The 18,029-nt window shown below is 41.7% G+C and overlaps 1 protein-coding gene across 3 annotated transcripts in view; it reads left to right on the plus strand.

The window, feature by feature from the left end:
- The window catches only part of dock5 (dedicator of cytokinesis 5), a 38,664-nt gene extending 22,114 nt beyond the window's left edge, over positions 1–16,550 (plus strand). For 2 of the 3 annotated variants that reach the window (XM_051950444.1, XM_051950446.1), the window contains exons 23-51: positions 69–180; positions 578–648; positions 886–992; positions 1,166–1,302; positions 2,539–2,634; positions 2,822–2,920; positions 3,243–3,413; positions 3,536–3,636; positions 3,721–3,779; positions 4,031–4,185; positions 4,314–4,399; positions 5,315–5,471; positions 5,607–5,647; positions 5,729–5,819; positions 5,971–6,090; positions 6,422–6,511; positions 6,954–7,058; positions 7,348–7,489; positions 9,134–9,215; positions 9,327–9,411; positions 9,590–9,676; positions 9,794–9,970; positions 12,513–12,596; positions 12,683–12,820; positions 13,052–13,224; positions 13,399–13,543; positions 13,740–13,899; positions 14,120–14,238; positions 14,360–16,550. In XM_051950444.1, the coding sequence (XP_051806404.1) occupies positions 69–180; positions 578–648; positions 886–992; positions 1,166–1,302; positions 2,539–2,634; positions 2,822–2,920; positions 3,243–3,413; positions 3,536–3,636; positions 3,721–3,779; positions 4,031–4,185; positions 4,314–4,399; positions 5,315–5,471; positions 5,607–5,647; positions 5,729–5,819; positions 5,971–6,090; positions 6,422–6,511; positions 6,954–7,058; positions 7,348–7,489; positions 9,134–9,215; positions 9,327–9,411; positions 9,590–9,676; positions 9,794–9,970; positions 12,513–12,596; positions 12,683–12,820; positions 13,052–13,224; positions 13,399–13,543; positions 13,740–13,899; positions 14,120–14,238; positions 14,360–14,461 (3,292 nt within the window). In that variant the 3' untranslated portion in view covers positions 14,462–16,550. The remainder of the gene's footprint in view (positions 1–68; positions 181–577; positions 649–885; positions 993–1,165; positions 1,303–2,538; positions 2,635–2,821; positions 2,921–3,242; positions 3,414–3,535; positions 3,637–3,720; positions 3,780–4,030; positions 4,186–4,313; positions 4,400–5,314; positions 5,472–5,606; positions 5,648–5,728; positions 5,820–5,970; positions 6,091–6,421; positions 6,512–6,953; positions 7,059–7,347; positions 7,490–9,133; positions 9,216–9,326; positions 9,412–9,589; positions 9,677–9,793; positions 9,971–12,512; positions 12,597–12,682; positions 12,821–13,051; positions 13,225–13,398; positions 13,544–13,739; positions 13,900–14,119; positions 14,239–14,359) is intronic. The other variant, XM_051950445.1, reaches the window with a different exon arrangement.
- Positions 16,551–18,029: the final 1,479 nt, after the last annotated feature.

The following is an 18,029-nucleotide window of genomic DNA, read 5'->3' on the forward strand; positions in this document are numbered from 1 at the left end:
CTGTCACACAAAAATTGACTTAACTCTTAAAGATGACATCTCATGCGATGTCTGACCTTCATTTTCAGATTCTATGGGAACAGTGAAGATGGAGATGCGTTCTTCAACTCCATTCGCACCCTTTTTCTCTCATTCAACACTCTTATGGACAGACCGCTGGATGAGGGAGTGAAGATAAAGGTACGCTGCAGATGATGTACGGTTGATGTTAGCAGTAGCGGCTTTTTAATTTGTTTTGTGGAATAAAATATCTTGTGGAAACATTTAAAATATTTGCCAGTTTATCATTTTCTAGCTTCAAAAGAAAAAAGCAATGCTGTAGGTCTGAAGATGTTGCTTTGATTGTCCGTCTTTGTGTTTGCAGCTGTTATGTGTAGATGACTATCCAGCTGTGAAAATGTGTTATACTGTTTTAGACAAGTTATTGAAAAGTTGTACAAATTAACTGCAAAAATAACGTGAGCTCCCTGTTGGCAGCTTTAGTAAGGTGAGGAAAAGCTCTGTTAAATAGCTTGTTTTACTAGAGAATAAGAATACATCCTCCTGCCTGTTGAGAGCTGATTCTTTTGTTTTTCAGGGGGCAATATTGAAATACCTCCCGAGCATCATTAATGACATCCAGACTGTGTTTGATCCTGTGGAGCTCAGGTAACTCTACAGAGGGTTTTCACAGTAGGAAATGATAATTGCCTGTCTCAGTGCAAATTATCATATTTACCTCTGAGTAAAGGAGGCGATATTCTCACTTCTTGCTGCTGTAAAATCAGCCCGTCATGTGCGCTGCTCATTAGTCCTCCGTGACTGTAATTACTAGATGTGAAATGTGAATAGCATTAAAATTGTCACAGCTGCTCTTTTGGCTTTTTTCTGTCATTCTCTTTTCAGTGTTCTCCTAGCAAAGTTCATTGAGAGCATTCCTGACTCTCAGCTCGTGCGTCAGAAGCTTGGCTGCATGTGTAAAATGGTGGAGAGTGACCTTTTCAGGCAGCCAGGTAGGAGTCCTCGAGGCTCAAAAACCGCATAATGACATTTCACATCAGATGAAAGGAAAAAGAAAAAACTTCTGGTCCGCATTACACTTACCTACAAGTTTGTCGGCTCCATTAACATGCTGATGTGCTGTGGGATCCAATGAGCTCTGATTTTCTCTGCTCTGTGCCAACAGATTGTCGAGATGTGCTTCTGCCGCTTGTTACGGATCAGCTGAGCGGGCAGCTGGACGACCACTCTAGTAAACCCGACTACGAAGCCTGCGTTCAGCTGCTTAGCACGGTGTTGGACAACCTGGACCGCAAAGACGTGGTGAGGAGTCAAAGTTCACATTTAGACACGTAGAAGGAGATTAGATTTAAAGAGCCAGCACACCCAAATTCTGTGACGGAACAGAATTTTATGTAGAGGGTGGCTTGCTAACCCTTAGAGATCGTATGAAGAGCTCAGACCTCCATGGGGACCTCAGAGATAGGTCTCTGTAGAGGTTATTGGGGCACATTCATAGAAGCCCTTGGGCACACCAGAGCATGCTGGAGGGATTACATATCCCATCGGTCCTGGGAGAATCTTGGGATCTCCTTGGAGAAACTGGAGGATGTAGCCCTGGGGAGTAAAGTCTGGGCTGCTCCGCTTAGCCTGTCGCCACTGTGACCTACCGTCTGATAAGGGGTTTAACATGAATAGATGGATGGATGGAACGTCTAGTCATCCACGCAGTTTGGCTTTTATTTGCCCAGGTTCTGAAAAATCTGTCTCTGAGTATTTTTCTACTGCCCTGTAACAACGGAGATGAATGGAGTTTCATTACTTCGTGCTCGCTGTGTTGATAAAAGAATGTCAGGATGTGCAGTTACTCAGGATAATCCATAGACCTCACTGTGTGGGCAGTTTTTCTCTTGAAAACAACAGGAAATGATCACAACTGGCCATCACTTTGTTTAAAACCTCAAATGACAGCTTCAAAATTATTTTTTGTCTGACTAACAGAAAGATATTTGTCTACTATAATTTAGGGCAAAGAAAAGCATAAAATCCTCACAAACTTGTTTCACCAAAAACACTACCACAAAGAACACTTATGAAGCATTTGTCTATAGTAGCCTGAACTGTTTCTGGAAATGCATATTGCTGTTTAGGGCTTCAGCTAATTAATAGTTTTCTGTTCAGGCAAATAATTGCTTGTTCTGATATCAGAATGTTTAGCAGAAAATTGCCAATCATTGTTTCTCAATTGTCTGTTATTGTTCAACCAAAAATCTAAAGCAAAGAGGTATTTAGTTTGCTGCCACATGATATATAGAATGTAGAAATGCTCGCTCTGTGGCTGCTGAGTTTTCTTTCTGCATTTTGAAAATGCTTCAGTAAACACTAAAGCAACTCTATTCATCTCCATTGTGTTGTAGTTGAGACTAGCACTCCAAAAAAAAAAAAAAAAACTGAGAAACTAGGGTGAGTCAGCCCTTTAACACTGACAGCACTCTACATTATGTCTGTGTCGCTGTGTCTGAGCTGGTAGCTGTACCTGAGGCTGTTCTGTCTGTGCAGGGTCCAACCAGAGGGCACGTTCAGCTGATAATGGAGCGGCTTCTTCGCAGGGTTAATCGTACTGTCATCAGCATGGACAGATCCTCTCCTCTCATTGTAAGGCTCACTGGGATGTTACAGCTGAAAAGTGTCCTTGACAGCTGCATCTTCAGCAGTCATTTTAATCTTGATAATACTGACAACAATAGCTAAATATAGCCAAGATGTGCTGGAAATGCTGATTCTTTAGGGATATTTTACTGTGAAATCATTTGAGTAATAGTGGTCTTTTTTTTTGTGGCAGGGCCACTATCTAGCCTGCATGACGGCTATCCTGAAGCAAATGGATGACATGCATTACGCCCACTACATCAGCACCTTCAAGACGAGACAGGATATCATTGTAAGTGTCTTGGTTCCTCCCCTGTTGGCTACATCTTGTCGTGAAACATCAATAACAGGCATTAAACCACCCAGGCCACTTACTGCTCCTTAAGGGAATATTGATTATAGACATTTCATGCAGCAGATTGGACTGACATGATGAGGATGTCTGTGGGCCTCCATTAAGCTGCAGGAGCACTATGTGTGTCTGACGTGTAGCAGCAGTGATGTGGATTTGCTTAGCTTGGTTTCTGCTTATTTGGATGCCACTCATTGTATTTCTTTAAAGAGACAGAGTGCATACACTTGCAGTAACGATTTAATTACTCTTCTTATCTAAGGACTTCCTCATGGAGACGTTCATCATGTTTAAGGACCTCATGGGGAATGTCTTCCCTGCTGACTGGATGATCATGAACCTGGTCCAGATGCAGGTCTTCCTGAGGGCCATCAGCCAGTACTCGGATGTCCTCAATATGTATTTTCTGGACCAGGCACATTTTGAACTACAGGTGTGTCTCGTCCTCCCCTGCCTCAGCAGAGGTTACATTTTTTATTAAACACAAAATCAAAATCAAGCGTTATGAGAAGGTAATTATGTTATTAATATTTGAAAACCCTGCTTCCCTTGCAGCTGTGGAATAACTACTTTCATCTGACCGTGGCGTACCTCACTCACAAGACACTGCAGCTGGAATCCTTTTCTCAAGAGAAACGAAATAAAATACTGAACAAGTGAGATCATTTACAATTCATCGAAAAGATCATTTAAATGGAGAGAACTTAATCTAACAGCTCTTTGTTTTAAATTTGCCACAGATATGGGGACATGAGGAAGACTATTGGATTTAAGATCAGAGATATGTGGTACAACCTTGGTGAGTATTTTGGACAATCTGATAATGCTGCTATTATCATAGAGTTTGTGGAAGTGTTTATTCAGTGCCTGGCAGTAATGCAGGGGGAATAACAAGACAATATTTTTTATTGTCCAGTTTCACAGTGTGTTGTTGTTTAGTTTACCACATTATTAGATTTGTCCTCTGTTTGTTGAGAATGAAGATGCAGTTTATTGCCTTCTCAAATCATTCTGTGATATTTCTGCGTGAAAATGTTTGTTGTCCCTCAGGCCCCCACAAAATGAGGTTCATCCCAGCCATGGTGGGATCCATTCTGGAGGTCACGCTGGTCCCTGAGCCTGAACTGAGGAAGGCGACCATCCCCATCTTCTTTGATATGATGCAGTGCGAGCACAACTTCAGCCCTGGACGCACATTTGAAACGGTAAAAAGTTGCCTCTGAAGTTCAGCACTTTGTTGTTTTTTGTTTCAATTCTACTAACTCCCAGCTAAATATGACATTTTCAATGTGTATTATTGTCAGTTTTTTAAACTCCTTTCTTATCTTTGCAGTTTGAGAACGAATTGATAACAAAATTGGATCAAGAGGTAGAAGGAGGCCGAGGAGATGAGCAGTACAAAGTCCTGCTGGAGAAAACGTAAGGGGAGCAGATCAAACAGAAAATATTTCTTTCTTTTTTTAACCCTTTAAGCTTCGGTCAATTCCAGCCGTTTTCAGTACAAAAAATCGCTAATATTCTATTTTTAAATAAAAAAAATTACGAAAAATACGGGGAATATTGAACGCACATCACGAGGTGCATTTCCTTGAAAATGACCGATTCGGGGATTTTATGCGACTTCAGGACATGTTTTGGACAAAATAGTTTACTGGCTTGTGTCGTCTGGATGTAAAAGGTTGGATTATGGCCGTTTTTTGTGGAATCTTTTTTTTGTGTGTAGTAATGAACCCGGAAATGTGAGTCGCGATGTGTGCGTTGAAGCCGTGTATAGAGAACGGATGGATGAATATTTGTTTTTGTCGGACAAATGTGTTTTTCTCACCCGCTGTAGTAATCGCATCTGAAAGTGGTTTATACCGGCGGATTCATGAGAATCTAAGCTTTCCATCGGCGTATAGTGTTTGTATAATCGGGTTTGCAGCCGTCGGACATTCTTGAAATTCCTATGCAAATTAGTAGGTGCACCGCCGGCGGTACACCTACGACGCACTGAAGCGTAAAGGGTTAAGTAGTACAACCAACTGATCAAAAATCCAATTCTTTCTAATAGTGAATTCACATCGGGTTGCTTCTAAAATACAACAAAGGCCTCTCTGATTGTGTTTTGATAAAGTCCTCAAGGAGCCAGAAGGACAAGACAGTGTGTTGGAAAAAGGAACCGCTAATCAATAGAAACCCCTCGGGCACAGAATGTACGATTCCAGACAATTGCCAAAGCAAATTTTTATATGCTTGTCAGGAGGAAAAGCAGGCTTTGGCACACGGATCAACTAGAAGTGGTCCATTACAGCTGAAGAGCAGCCTGTGAAGGATATTTGTTTGTATGTGCAGATTGCTGGAGCACTGCAGACGCCACAGATACCTGTCCCAGTCAGGAGAGGAGCTGGCTCTGCTGCTGAGCAGCCTGCTGGAGAATCTCCTGGCGTACCGCACCATTACACATGATGAAAGTCCTGAACACCGCATGAGCTGCACTGTCAATGTGCTGGTATGCTCTATGTCTGTACTTAACAGTGTTAACAAAGACCTCACGCTGTGGGCCTATGTGCAGAAAGCAATTATATTTTCAAACTGCTTGAGAGAAAATGTTCAATATGTATTTAAGACTTTCTTTTTCTTATAGAATTTCTACAAAGAAAAAAAGAGGGAGGACATTTATATCCGGTGAGTCAGAATGACGCATGGAACATTTCATTTTTTGACCAGCAGGCTAGCTGTGTTTAACTGCTGTGCTCTTGTAACCAGGTATTTATACAAGCTGCGAGATTTGCACCTAGACTGTGAGAACTACACCGAGGCGGCTTACACTCTGCTGCTACATGCTGAATTGCTGGAGGTCTCTGACATATAAGAGTTTTTTTTGTTTGAGAGAGAGAGATAAAGAGAGAAATCAGTTTCTTTTATGTCTGAGCTGTTTAACCTTTGCTAAAATCACTGCACTTCTACATGTTCACCTGAGTGCTGATTTCTGATTGTTTGCTTCCCAGTGGTCTGACAAACCTTGTGCGCCTCATCTGATCCCTCGAGACAGGCAGCATGTGTGGACCCAACAGGAGCTGAAAGAGAGGCTGTTCCAGGAGATCATATGTTACTTGGACAAGGGAAAGGTGATTATTAACTGCTCTGCATGTGAGCTGTTGTCTTAGAGTTGTGTATAAATGGCCTGAAAAATCTTTGAATTAGACCCTTAAAGGTAAAAGTGAAACCCATTAGAAAGTTCCATAAGCTCCTACACCAGCACCAACACTATGTCTTGCGATAGTATTTACATCTCTCACTGGTTACTACACATCAGCTGTTATCGCTTGAAGCTGTGAGGCGGGGCATCTCTGAGGACAGCAGTGGGAGCCAGATGGAAAAGTTCAGCTTATGCTACGGCGTTTTTATGTCCGCGTTTTATGTCCACCTCTTAACGGAGTGATGCACATGTCTTCTCAGATGTGGGAGAAGGCCATTGAGCTGGGTAAACAGCTGGCCAAGATGCACGAGAGCCACATGTTTGACTTCATGGAGCTGAGCCAGCTGCTGGTAAGACAATGCATGCATCATAAATCTGCCTTACAAACAAAACACGGAGTTGGCTTTGTAAGCTGATCACAAATAGGATGAAATGCAGATGATTTTATTGTTGGGGCTTCATTATTGCTAAGCGAAATTAGTCTGACGGCAAGAATGATGCGGCGGCCTGTTCAAGGTTGCAGCTGGTCGGACAACTCAAAGAGGGGTTTTAACGAACTCATTAGTTTGAATTTGTTATGAAGAATCTATTTATAAAGTCTCTCAGTGTTAGTTGTTTAGTGGAATTGTGCTCCAAAACATCTTTTCTGAAAATAACATAAAAGAAAATGAGACTTCTTTCATCTGCAATCATTATGAATGGCTTTAATTTGAAACCACTATAAAAGACTAATTCCAGCAAACTGTATACAGAATGTTCTGCAGCCTTCTCTTCTGCTTTTTCCTCTAACAGAAAAAACAAGCCGAGTTCTATGAAAATATAATGCATGCAATGCGGCCACAACCTGAGTACTTTGCTGTTGGATATTATGGCCTTGGATTCCCCTCTTTCCTCAGGGTAAGAAAATGATTACTCATTTCAATAAATCGAGACTTAGAAACCCCTCATGTGCCTAAGCTTATGCAGTGAGCTGACTTTTTGAAAAATTTCTGGGGGCAATGTGCAATAATGCCGATAAAAGTTATTGGCTTTTTGATGACACGAGTGAATGTCAGAATAAACACAGTCCTGTCAAAGCGTTGCACAAGCCCACCTCTCATATATTATGAAAAATAAGCTCCATCATTATTCTGTCTTTTCATTGACTTTCACTTCCCGTTTTACACACTAAAATCTTCTGCTGCAGAACAAGATGTTCATCTACCGAGGCAAAGAGTATGAGTGGCTTGAAGACTTCAGCCTGAAGCTGCTCTCTCAGTTCCCAAATGCGGTCCGGATGACCAGCACAGCGCCTCCTGAAGACAACATCAGCAACTCCTCTGGACAGTGTATCCTTCAATACTTCAATAATAAGCCAGACAAAGGCTTTAAAGAATGTGAAGGTGTCGCATGGGGGCACTATCATTTGAAGAACATGCTCTGCTACGTCTGTTGCTATGGAGGCTACCTTCTTACCGATTGTTTTGAAAATCGGTTAAATAAGTCAAATCTGATGGAGAACTGTGGTCTGCTTCACCAGAATTAGACTGTAGGTATAAATCTACCATTTCTGTGAAGCATTTTGTGCAGTATTTTCCTCCCCTTCGGCTATCTCTGTGTTACAATTTTCACAATCTCTTTTGCGACAGGAAACAACAACAAACTCCACACTGAAAATAGCAAGTTAAGAATTGTACAATAATTCTGACCTACTTGGTACTTTTAGTGAATTATCCATTTAAATGCCAGCTGGTCCCTTCTTCAGCACTGACACAGCACTGTGGAGATAAATCTGGTTATGTGAGAGTAGGGGAAGGCAAAAGAGAAGAAAACGGAACCCCACAGGGAGAACCTGAGCTGCAGTGCCGAGTAATGGTATTTAGACATATTAAGTTTTGGGCTTGTGACCCAATTCATAACTTCATTTATGGTTAATAAGCAAGTTATGGGATCTTTAAAAAAAGGAATCTTTCTGGATCGCTCTGTACTTCAAGAAACAGACAAAAGTTCTAGTAATGCTCTCTTATAAAAAGCTGCTTCACAGACAATAGAGACAAAAAATGTAAAGTGTGAACTCGAGCCTCAGCAAAGCAATCTGCAATAATATGTTTAGTGAAAATAATTCAAACTTTGTAATGTGTGCTGGCTTTATTTTCTTCTTTCATATTGTTTAGACTGCATGAAGCAGAAATTTAACAGCTGTAGTTATTATATTAAATGTTGATTTGCCTTTTAAAAATGAGAAAGAGAGATATTCTTCCTGAGACACAATTATGTGTCTTCTTCTTTGCTCAGTGTCTGAGATTATGACTTGTGGAGCTGAGGGTCACCATCACAGTTGTGTGACTACCATCACAAACAGAGCCACCGCACTACATTTTTTATTCCTCTTTTTTGCCTCTTTTCCCGTCTCCATTAAATTTGGCAGATTTAACCAACTTTTACCCAAACAAAACATAAATTAAGCCGGTAACCACCATGGCAGGCATAGTGATACTAACGTCGCATCGTGTGTTCATGACAGGGTTTTGACATAATTGGTGCATGGTTCAAGCGAAGACTAGGAGATAATTATTTATGATTGTGAGTGAAATGTCCTGATGAAGTCTCACAAAATTTAGTACACTCAGGATAAACTGGAACATAATGTTTGAGACTTTTAAACGTGCACAAATATTTTTGCTTGACGTCAAAAATTAACATTCTAATTAGCCTCAGCTCCACTTTGTGTTCATTGCTAATTAGCAAATATCAAGACAATAGACCAGGATGGTAAACATGTTGATCATTAGCATGTTAGCGCTGTCACTGTGACCGGGCTCATGTTAGCATTTAGCCTAAAGCGCCACTGTGCCTCACAAAGTGGCAAACCTGGCTGGAGGCTTTGTGAGTTATTTGACAATTGCAGATCTAAAAAAAAAAATCAGATTCAGTATAATTTATCTCTGCTCTGCCACACTGTTCCTTCTTTTATCCTTAGCTGAACTTCACAGACATCCAGTGCTTTACTGTCAAGCCTGTTCTCACTGTGCCGCACCAGTTTAAAGACAAGGGGGTTCCAGAGCAGATATTAAAGTGCGTAACAGAACACTTAAAGGCTGATTTATTTTCTTGTGAATATCCTGGGATTTATAGCTCTCTGGGCAAGGCGCTAGCTCAGTGCTGTCCTTTCCTGTTCTCTTGCAGCTATTACAGAACCAATGAAGTGGACCAGTTCCAGTACTCCAGGCCCTTCAGGAAAGGTGAAAAGGACCCAGACAATGAATTTGCAGTGAGTACTTTTTGAATTTACTTTAAAGCACTAAACTCATATGTGTAAGTACACAACCATAAATTTTAAAAAAATACTTAGAGCAACCCTGTGTGTACACATACTTCACTCTGAAGATGAATAAAGACACAAAAATGTCACCCTGTAGTAATTCATAGATATTTATTTTGCCCTACAGACCATGTGGATTGAGAGAACGACTTACATTACCGCCTATCGCTTCCCGGGGATTCTCAAATGGTTTGAAGTCAAATCTGTCTCAGTGGTAAGAAGCAGCTTTGATGATTACACTGTGTTGTTTCTGTTCTTTTCACAGTTTCTTTGTCTTGAAATATTTCTCATGTGAAGATCATTGCTCATGCAATTGTTTTCTGCTGAGCAGGAGGAGATCAGCCCTTTAGAGAACGCCATAGAAACCATGGAGATGGCCAATGAGAAGCTGAGTAACCTCGTGCAGCAACAAGCCTGTGATCGCTCTCTGTCCATCAACCCACTGTCCATGATGCTCAGTGGCATTGTTGATCCCGCTGTCATGGGCGGATTCTCCAACTATGAGAAGGTCTGACTTTTCAATTACTGTGCTTTCTTTGCAGACACGTGTAGAAACAAATAGCAATATTTAACTGGGTCGTTAGGGTCTTATTGGAGTAAACTTGAAACAGAAACGAATTTTTTTTTGCAGCAAATAATCACTAACATCATGGGAAATCTCACTGAAAAAGTGAAGTGCTAATTGCTGATGTTGGCAGTGGTAACATGCTAGACAAAATGCACACTGTGCTGTGAGGCTGATCTAAATGCTCATATCACAATGCTAACCAGACGACATCAGGTGTAGTGGCGCAATACAATTAATGGTGATTATGAAGGTGGTATGAACATGTTTAGTCTATAAATAGAACAAGCTGGAGGTAATAAGTGTGCTAGATGAATAAAAATCTAAGGATAGATAAAGTATAAGCATAGGAACAAATTACTTTTATGTCATTTTTATTCATTTTTCTTTCTGTCTACCGGCCAATCCTCCATGTACCCAGTCAGACAGTACTGTGGGCAGACAATTATTCGACTAGACAGAGCAGTGAAATTTATTTTATCAGGAATTAGTTAATAAAAAAAATAGTAATAATTGGAAAATGCCAAAAATTAAATTCAACTATCCGCTAGGCCTATAAATGATTGACTTGTAAAAATAATGGTGCTGGACACTCTTGACCCTCAGTTTCCCTGGAGGCAAATGTTGAGCACAACTACACACATGCATTGATATAACTATGCAAACATGGGCACAAAGACAACACAAAAGAACACAGCAACCATAACGTTATTGCAGTGAAGCTACTCCGCCAGGGAAGCGGAGCCTCGGCGGAGTTGTGTGACGATCGGCGTTGGTTTGTCTGTTCACAACATAACTTACAAACAGACCAACGGATCTGGATGAAATTTTCAGGGAAGGTCAGAAATGACACAAGGACCACCTCATTAGATTTTGGCAGTGATGCAGCTTATAGTCTGGATCCACAGATTTGTTAAAGATTTCTGTATCATTGCGAGATAGCCGCATGGCATCACTGTAACCATGACAACAATTGAATATACTATCAGCTGCCTGCTGAAGATCACATGATTGTGATCCTACTACAAATCGTCCGTTGTGGCCTTATCAGGACTTATCCGTCGGTAAACATACGAGGAACAGTTGATTAAATTGTGGGGGTGTTTCTGAGTCCCATCAATTTCCGCCGCCCGCTACATATTTAGGTCACACGATTCAGTATCCGTACATAACATATACACGCCTGTGCTCAGCGCAAGGTCATTTTGTTTGTGGGTACATCTGTATTAAATGGCCACATTCTATGTTGCTGTGATTTCTGCCACAAATGTGTTCAAGATTTTAGCCGTCAGAAATGATACAGCGATTGAGCAGCCTTGCCGGAGTACAGTACTCTCTGAGTGCTTTTCTTGTTTAATATAGGATAGTTGCAGAATATATCAAAAATAATGTTGATATTTAATCTGTTGTACTAAATAAACACTGTTGCTGTCATATGCAAAATGTATTTACTAATTTTAGTCATTCAAACTCACCTAGGGGTGGTCACGATGCTTGGAGCACAGCAAATATATTTAGAACTTCATTTTGTAGACACCAGCACATTAAATTGTAATCTGTGTTTATTGCTTGATTCATTGATGACTGGAAATCATCCTGCAGCCCCCACTGAGCTCGTGTGTAAGAGTTCAGTCAGCCAGATATTATACAAACAAAAACGGGGCAGTCGAAGAAGGTCAAACAGAACCGTGTTGTTATGCTGGCTAAGAATGAAATTTCAGTCCATCTATTGATTTTTCTATTCACCCCTTTATCCTGTCGCAGGGCTGGAGTCTATCCCAGCTGACTTAGGGTAAAAGGCAAAGGACACACTGGACAGTTTGCTCGTCCATCACAGGGCCTCACGTAGAACCAAACCACCAAGCACACTCACATTCACACTCAGAACTACGGCCTATTTAGAATCGCCAGATATCGTCAGCGTGTCTTTGGGCGGTGAGATGATGCCGGTGCACTTGGTTGGAACCCACGCAGGCACAGGGAGAACATGCAGACACTCAAACCGCCTGATATTTTACTGTTTTTTGTAATTCATTACATTTGTAGAGAACGTGTTTGAAACCACTCTTTAATTCATTATGCAAGAGGAGCAGCACCAAAATAGATGCGGTGCCCCTCCCCTTGGAGACTGCGTTGTATTTGTTAAATCTTAGCTGTTTGCTGAATCAGGTTCATGTTGCACGCACAGTGAGATCCAAAGTAATTGATTTGGAAAGGAATACCATGCTATTAAACGTTGCCAAACTACGCCAATAGACGATAAAGAGCAGAAAACTCTAATGAATGAATTTGTAAATCCTGTTTTTTAGAGACAGGACTTCTGGTTGGCCTCTAGCCTGTTGTGCTAAAACATTGTATTCATAAGGGAACCGCTGTGGCTTCTTTATCATGCTGTGGAAGCCTGTTCCCTGTTGCTTGCGGCTAAATTATAACTGAACATGCGTAAAAAGCTGCCCAATATTCATCCTGTTTTCATCCTCTGCAGGCGTTCTTTACAGACACCTACATCCAAGAGCACCCAGACGACCACGAACGCATCGAGGTCCTTAAACACCTCATCGCCCTGCAGGTAAATCCTTTCACCATCATTGTCATTGACACTGGCCTCAAGCAGAGCACGTTTTGTTTGACTTAAGTGCTCGTCTCTCCCTCCAGATCCCCGTCTTGGCAGATGGAATTCGCATCCACGGGGAGAAGACGACAGAGCAGCTGAAGCCCTTGCACAATCGTCTGGTTACTTGCTTCCAAGACCTTCGGGAGAAAGTGGAGAAGCATTATGGCGTCATAACCTTGGTATTTTGCCAACTGCAAACTCAATTTAATGTAAGAGGGTGCCAGCTTAAGCTATTGGCCCTCTTGCCTTCCTATCAAACGATTCTCATTCAAAGCAGAGTGTACATTATATTAGTGCAGGACCATAAATCTTCCTTTAGGCAGTCTATTGCGACCCGTGTTTTGCCTGTCATTGTGCTCCTCCCCTGCCAAGATTCCCCGATGATGCTTAATCCCATTTGTGTGTCCCAGCCGTGCTCTCTCACCGAGAGGAAGAAGAGTCGCGTGGGCTCGGTGGTGATGCCCTACATCCTGTCCTCCACCCTGCGTCGCATGTCCACTGTCTCAACCCTCTCTAACGCCTCCTCAGGCCTCTCCAGCGGCTCTGCATCCTCAGACGGACCCTCGTGCATTTCCTCCCAAGAGTCAGTCCCTGCATCCTCTGCTTGCCTCCCAAACTCTAGCTTTTCACCCTGTCTCCTTCTCGATTCACTGTGTTTATTTCAAGTACATGTCTTTTTCTTTGCTCCAAAAATAGCTCCGTTTCTCTTTCTGATTGTGTTGCATCTGTTTCTCTGCCTCTGGTCATTCACATACAGTTCCTTGTTGTCCCATCCCAGCGATCGCAGGGTCTCTGTTCTGTCTCGCTCAGAGGAGGACAACAGGATTGCTAGAAAGAACCGGAAGGAGTGGAGTGTGAGCAAGTCCCAGGTCCTGCTGGAGAGGCAGTCAGATGTGGATGAGGTGAGGTTTTACGTGCCAGAGCTATTTTTATATCTGTGTTGTTTTTCTTTCACTTCCACTCAGGTGTTTATATAAGACCGTATCATTCTAATATTACATTTCTGTCATTTGTGAATTGGGAGCAGCTCCATTGTTTTAGACTTTTTTTTTTTTTTTTACATGGAAGCCGGTATCTTGTTTTCCACCTTCATTCCAGGCTCTTCCAGAGAAGCAGCAGAGACCCAAGAGTTTACAATTAGGGGACCGACGGCTCACCCTCTCACTGTTCCAGGGTGTTTCATCCCAGCTCAGCCTGTCCAACCCTCTCAGCCCGCTGCCTTCCTCTCCACACACACCGCACACACTGCGCAGCTCCAGTACGTAGCAACCTGCCGCTCTGACAGACACCGCACTGTATGTCATCACTTTATTTTCTCTTAAAAATATGCCTTGCTCACAGAAAAAGGGGGAGTATCATGCCGACTAACCTTGTGTAAGCACATTCTGCTCTGTAGCCCTAATCAGGTCACACACACACACACATATTCACAGATGCATGCGGTCTGAAAAGCTTTTATTTCTTCTCTCCCGTGGCAGGTTATTCATCACTTCTCAGTGACAATGATGCCAATACCATTGACACCCCAGGGACTCCCCCACCCATGCCTCCGAAGAAACACCCGCACGAGATTGACAACCCGGGGTTCTCCACAGAGGTACGTCTGCTCAGAGAAAACGACACCCCCTCACTAATGCATATTTAATGGCGAGTAAACGTTAAAATATTCTGTTTTTGTTTGTATTTGAAGTCCTAACAACAACTCTCCTTCCCCGCAGTTTACTCCTCCGCTACCAATGAAAGTCGAGAGCAAGCCTCCTCCCCCGCCCCCGAAGACGCGAAAGTCAATGTTCCCCTCGTACGATCACACCCCCCAGTAAGGCGACACCTACGCACAGGCCTTAAAGCGTCATTAGTCGTCTGATTTGGCTGTGGTGAAAATGCAGTTTCATTCGTGGCATTGTGGAAACGCCTCGGTCGGGTACAGATTGCCCGACCGTCTACGTGGGATGTATGCGAGGGTTCCTCTGGAGAAATCTCTCTCCGATGCAAATCACTTATAATTCCAAGCAGTCCTTTGTTCTCAAGTTATAACTGTTGTTTAGTTTTTACGCCGCAAGGAAGGATATGTGTGAGGTTACTGTCATAAGAGGGTACTACTACTGTGCAAAAATGAGCATGCAGTATGATTTTAGGTACAGCCTTGGATTCAGTAATGAAACAGTTTTCCTTGAGGAAACGATACTATGGTGTATTTTTCTTTTAATCACTCGCAGGGAAAAGGAATGACCAATGTTGCAATATTTTGTTTTTACGTGCGTGTGGAGTGACACTGGATGACTCATTTCCCCCCAAGCTGTTTACCTGCATTCCATATTTGAACGGGAAAAAGCTGCATTAGAAACATGTCAAACTTGATTAAGTGCAGGGAATATGATGTACAGAATGTAACTGTTAGCTGACATGTAGTTATTTTTTGATGCTGTCATGATCAAAGCAATTTTCTTAAACTACGATGTTTCTAAGACACTGGATGGCATTATTGAATGTGGTGCATTTGTTTTGATGTTTATGGTGAACTGAAAACTGTAACCGATGCTTCCAAACTGCAGTACGCCGTGTTGATGGCGGTGTTCGATGGAGGTCTTTCCTGTCTTTCCTTAAAGGTGGAGTATGCAATTTCAGACCAATGCAGTTTTTGTCAAGTTCAGTTAATATAATGGATGTCTCCTCACAGTCTAACTATCCGTCCTGTGTGTGAGCTGAAAAATAATCCAGTGCCGGCTCTGCGAATGGGAAACAAGCACAATGATCGATCCACACAACACTATTCAAGTGTTCCAGGGATTATTCATGCTCATGCACAGGGCAGGGGTAAAGGGATGGGAAGTGGAGATGATTGTTGTTGCTTCCCATTGTGATGGGCATTTCGAAAGCATTAATACACAGATAGGAGACGGGGAGGAGAATCCTTCTTGAAAGGAATAGTCTACACCCAGTGAATCAGACTGGGCACATCCTATCTAAATATGTTAACTAGCTAAATATCTACAATCTTTCTCCAGAAAAGCAAAGTACACCTTTAAAGGAGTTAATCTGATATTTGGGAAATACACTTACTTGCGTTCTTGCCGAGAGATGAGACACTGATACCACTCTCATCTTGTGTTCTGCTCAATAAAACCACAAATTGTCCTTTTTAACATTTTTTTAAACAAATGAGATCTGACTTGTTAATTAGCAAGTGTTGTAAGTGCTGGAAGGCAGATTCTATTGGCGTCACACTGGGCCGGTCCGGCTGTTTCTGGTGTTTATGCTAAGCTAAGCTAACCTGCTGCTGGCTCCACAGCTACATGTTTATTGCTCAGATGTAAGAGTGGTACGTATTTGATCAGATGAGACTCGTCAAGAAAGTAATAAAGCACATTTTCCCAGATTTTCCCCCCAAAATTCAACCTGGTCCTTTAAAGAACCCTAAACGCTGTATGGTACGAGCTTAAATGCTTCTCAAGTTTAGTTTGATATTTCAGGTGTTGGAAGATTTTCTTTTTAATCTAATCATTATTGAGATTTAAATTATTGCTATTCATGAAATGTAATATTTCCATAGTTTTGCACACACAGTGTGTACAGAGAGGGTTTATTTTAACGCGTGTAATTATTTGTGTAATTTCAGCATACTGCTTTACTGTATGCTGCAGTACAATTTATGTGCCTTCAGAGTGCTCAATCTATGCATGTAAAGTGTTTTGAAAATGATCAAACTGAATCTATAATTAAGTCAGTATTTCAGTTTTATTTTTAGATTCCAGTTGTTTTTCAAGGGATTAGCATCTTTGTACAGTACACATTTCCTAACAAGCATCAGAGAACTTTTATACAAACAATGCCTCAAGAGATATATGGGGATCTTTTTTTATGAGCAGGTTGTTGTTGACTGAACAAAAATAAAGACTTTTTGAAAGGTCACCGAACTCCCATTATTTTTTTTTGATGACATTGATTGTTTTAGAAAGGCATCTTCTCCATCTCTTAACTGCAATCGTGTCAGCGTAGCGAACACAGATTATTCTCTGTGCCCTCACTGGAAACGCAGAGCTCACGCAGGCAGTCATTTAGATGCTTGTGATAGCATGAAAAATTACCCAGTCAAGCTCAAAACATCCAACAAACTGTCAGAAAACCGGTGATTTCAGATACAATAAGAGTAGGTGTAGGTCAGCGGTGCCACTTTGGCTCGCACTGATGCACGAGTTGACGGGGCGTTATCAGCCGAGGCCGTCCGCAGGGAGGGGTTTCTAAGGCTTTTATAGGGCTTGTGTGATGGGTGCTGGTCTTGCTAATCTGGATTGTTAATAGCCTTTTCCTTCCTGTCAGATAGTGAGGTTCAGAGGATCACTCCCCCCTGAAAGTCTCAGGAGCAATAAACATTTGAAATGATGTTTACTCATGCAAATAAAGCAACAGTTTACAACTTCATACCGCACAGATTCTGAGCATATAAATCATGACAGCTTTGTTTCTCTCATTTACATCGCTGACATCTGTGTCTGAGTTGTTCTGCAGTCGGAGGTGACACACACAGCTTCAGTATCAAGAGAGAGAATTTATTGGAAAGCCGTTTGAAGCGTTTTTCCAGAACATGGTTGCAAATGTTTATACATCATTTTAACGTTTGCACCGAGCAATTTATAGACACTTAGTTTCACCTGAGTGCTTCATTTGTTATGTAGCCTTATTTTTTCTTTTTATTTCGTAGGGGAAAATAGTTTGTTTCAGTCTCCATGTAACTGCTTTACAGATTAAGATTTTGCAGAAAAATGAAAGATTTTTTTAAAAGTTTTTCTAAAGCAACTTCATTTACTTTAGATTGGCTTTGAAAAATCCAGTCTAGTCCGGGTGCTCCTTGTTTTAGATGAAGATGAGTCATTAGCACTTCCTGCACATTTCTGTTCAGTTCAGTTTTATTTATGTAGCTCCGACTCACAACATGTGCCGTCTCATAGCGCTTTACATAATAAGGGGAAGACCATGCACATTTTAAACAGAGAATTCAGCAAATTCAAAGTTTATTTTGGATTCCCTTTGGGCAAGCACTCGGTTATAGTAGAAAGAAACAAAAAACCTCCCATTTACTGGGAAAGGCAAAAAAAAAAAAAAAAAACCTCACAGAACCAGGCTCAGGGAGGGCAGCCATCTGCCTCAACCAGTTGATGGAGAACAAACAATGTATAAGAGAACAATAAACATTTTGGAGACTGGTGAGGCTAGGGACTGCAGATCTGAAACGTTTCCCCTCTGGAGCTCATATTGTGCACATTTTAAGGTGTACTAGAATAGGTTTATACTGTTTATGTTCAAAGGACACAATGTATTTCTCACCTCCTGTGCAAAGCTCCTGTCTCTTTAAGGCCCTCTGGGAAGCGCCGTCTGCTCTGATTGGTCAGC

The sequence above is a fragment of the Acanthochromis polyacanthus genome, chromosome 7 (assembly GCF_021347895.1).
Source record: "Acanthochromis polyacanthus isolate Apoly-LR-REF ecotype Palm Island chromosome 7, KAUST_Apoly_ChrSc, whole genome shotgun sequence".
Classification (NCBI taxonomy): domain Eukaryota; kingdom Metazoa; phylum Chordata; class Actinopteri; family Pomacentridae; genus Acanthochromis; species Acanthochromis polyacanthus.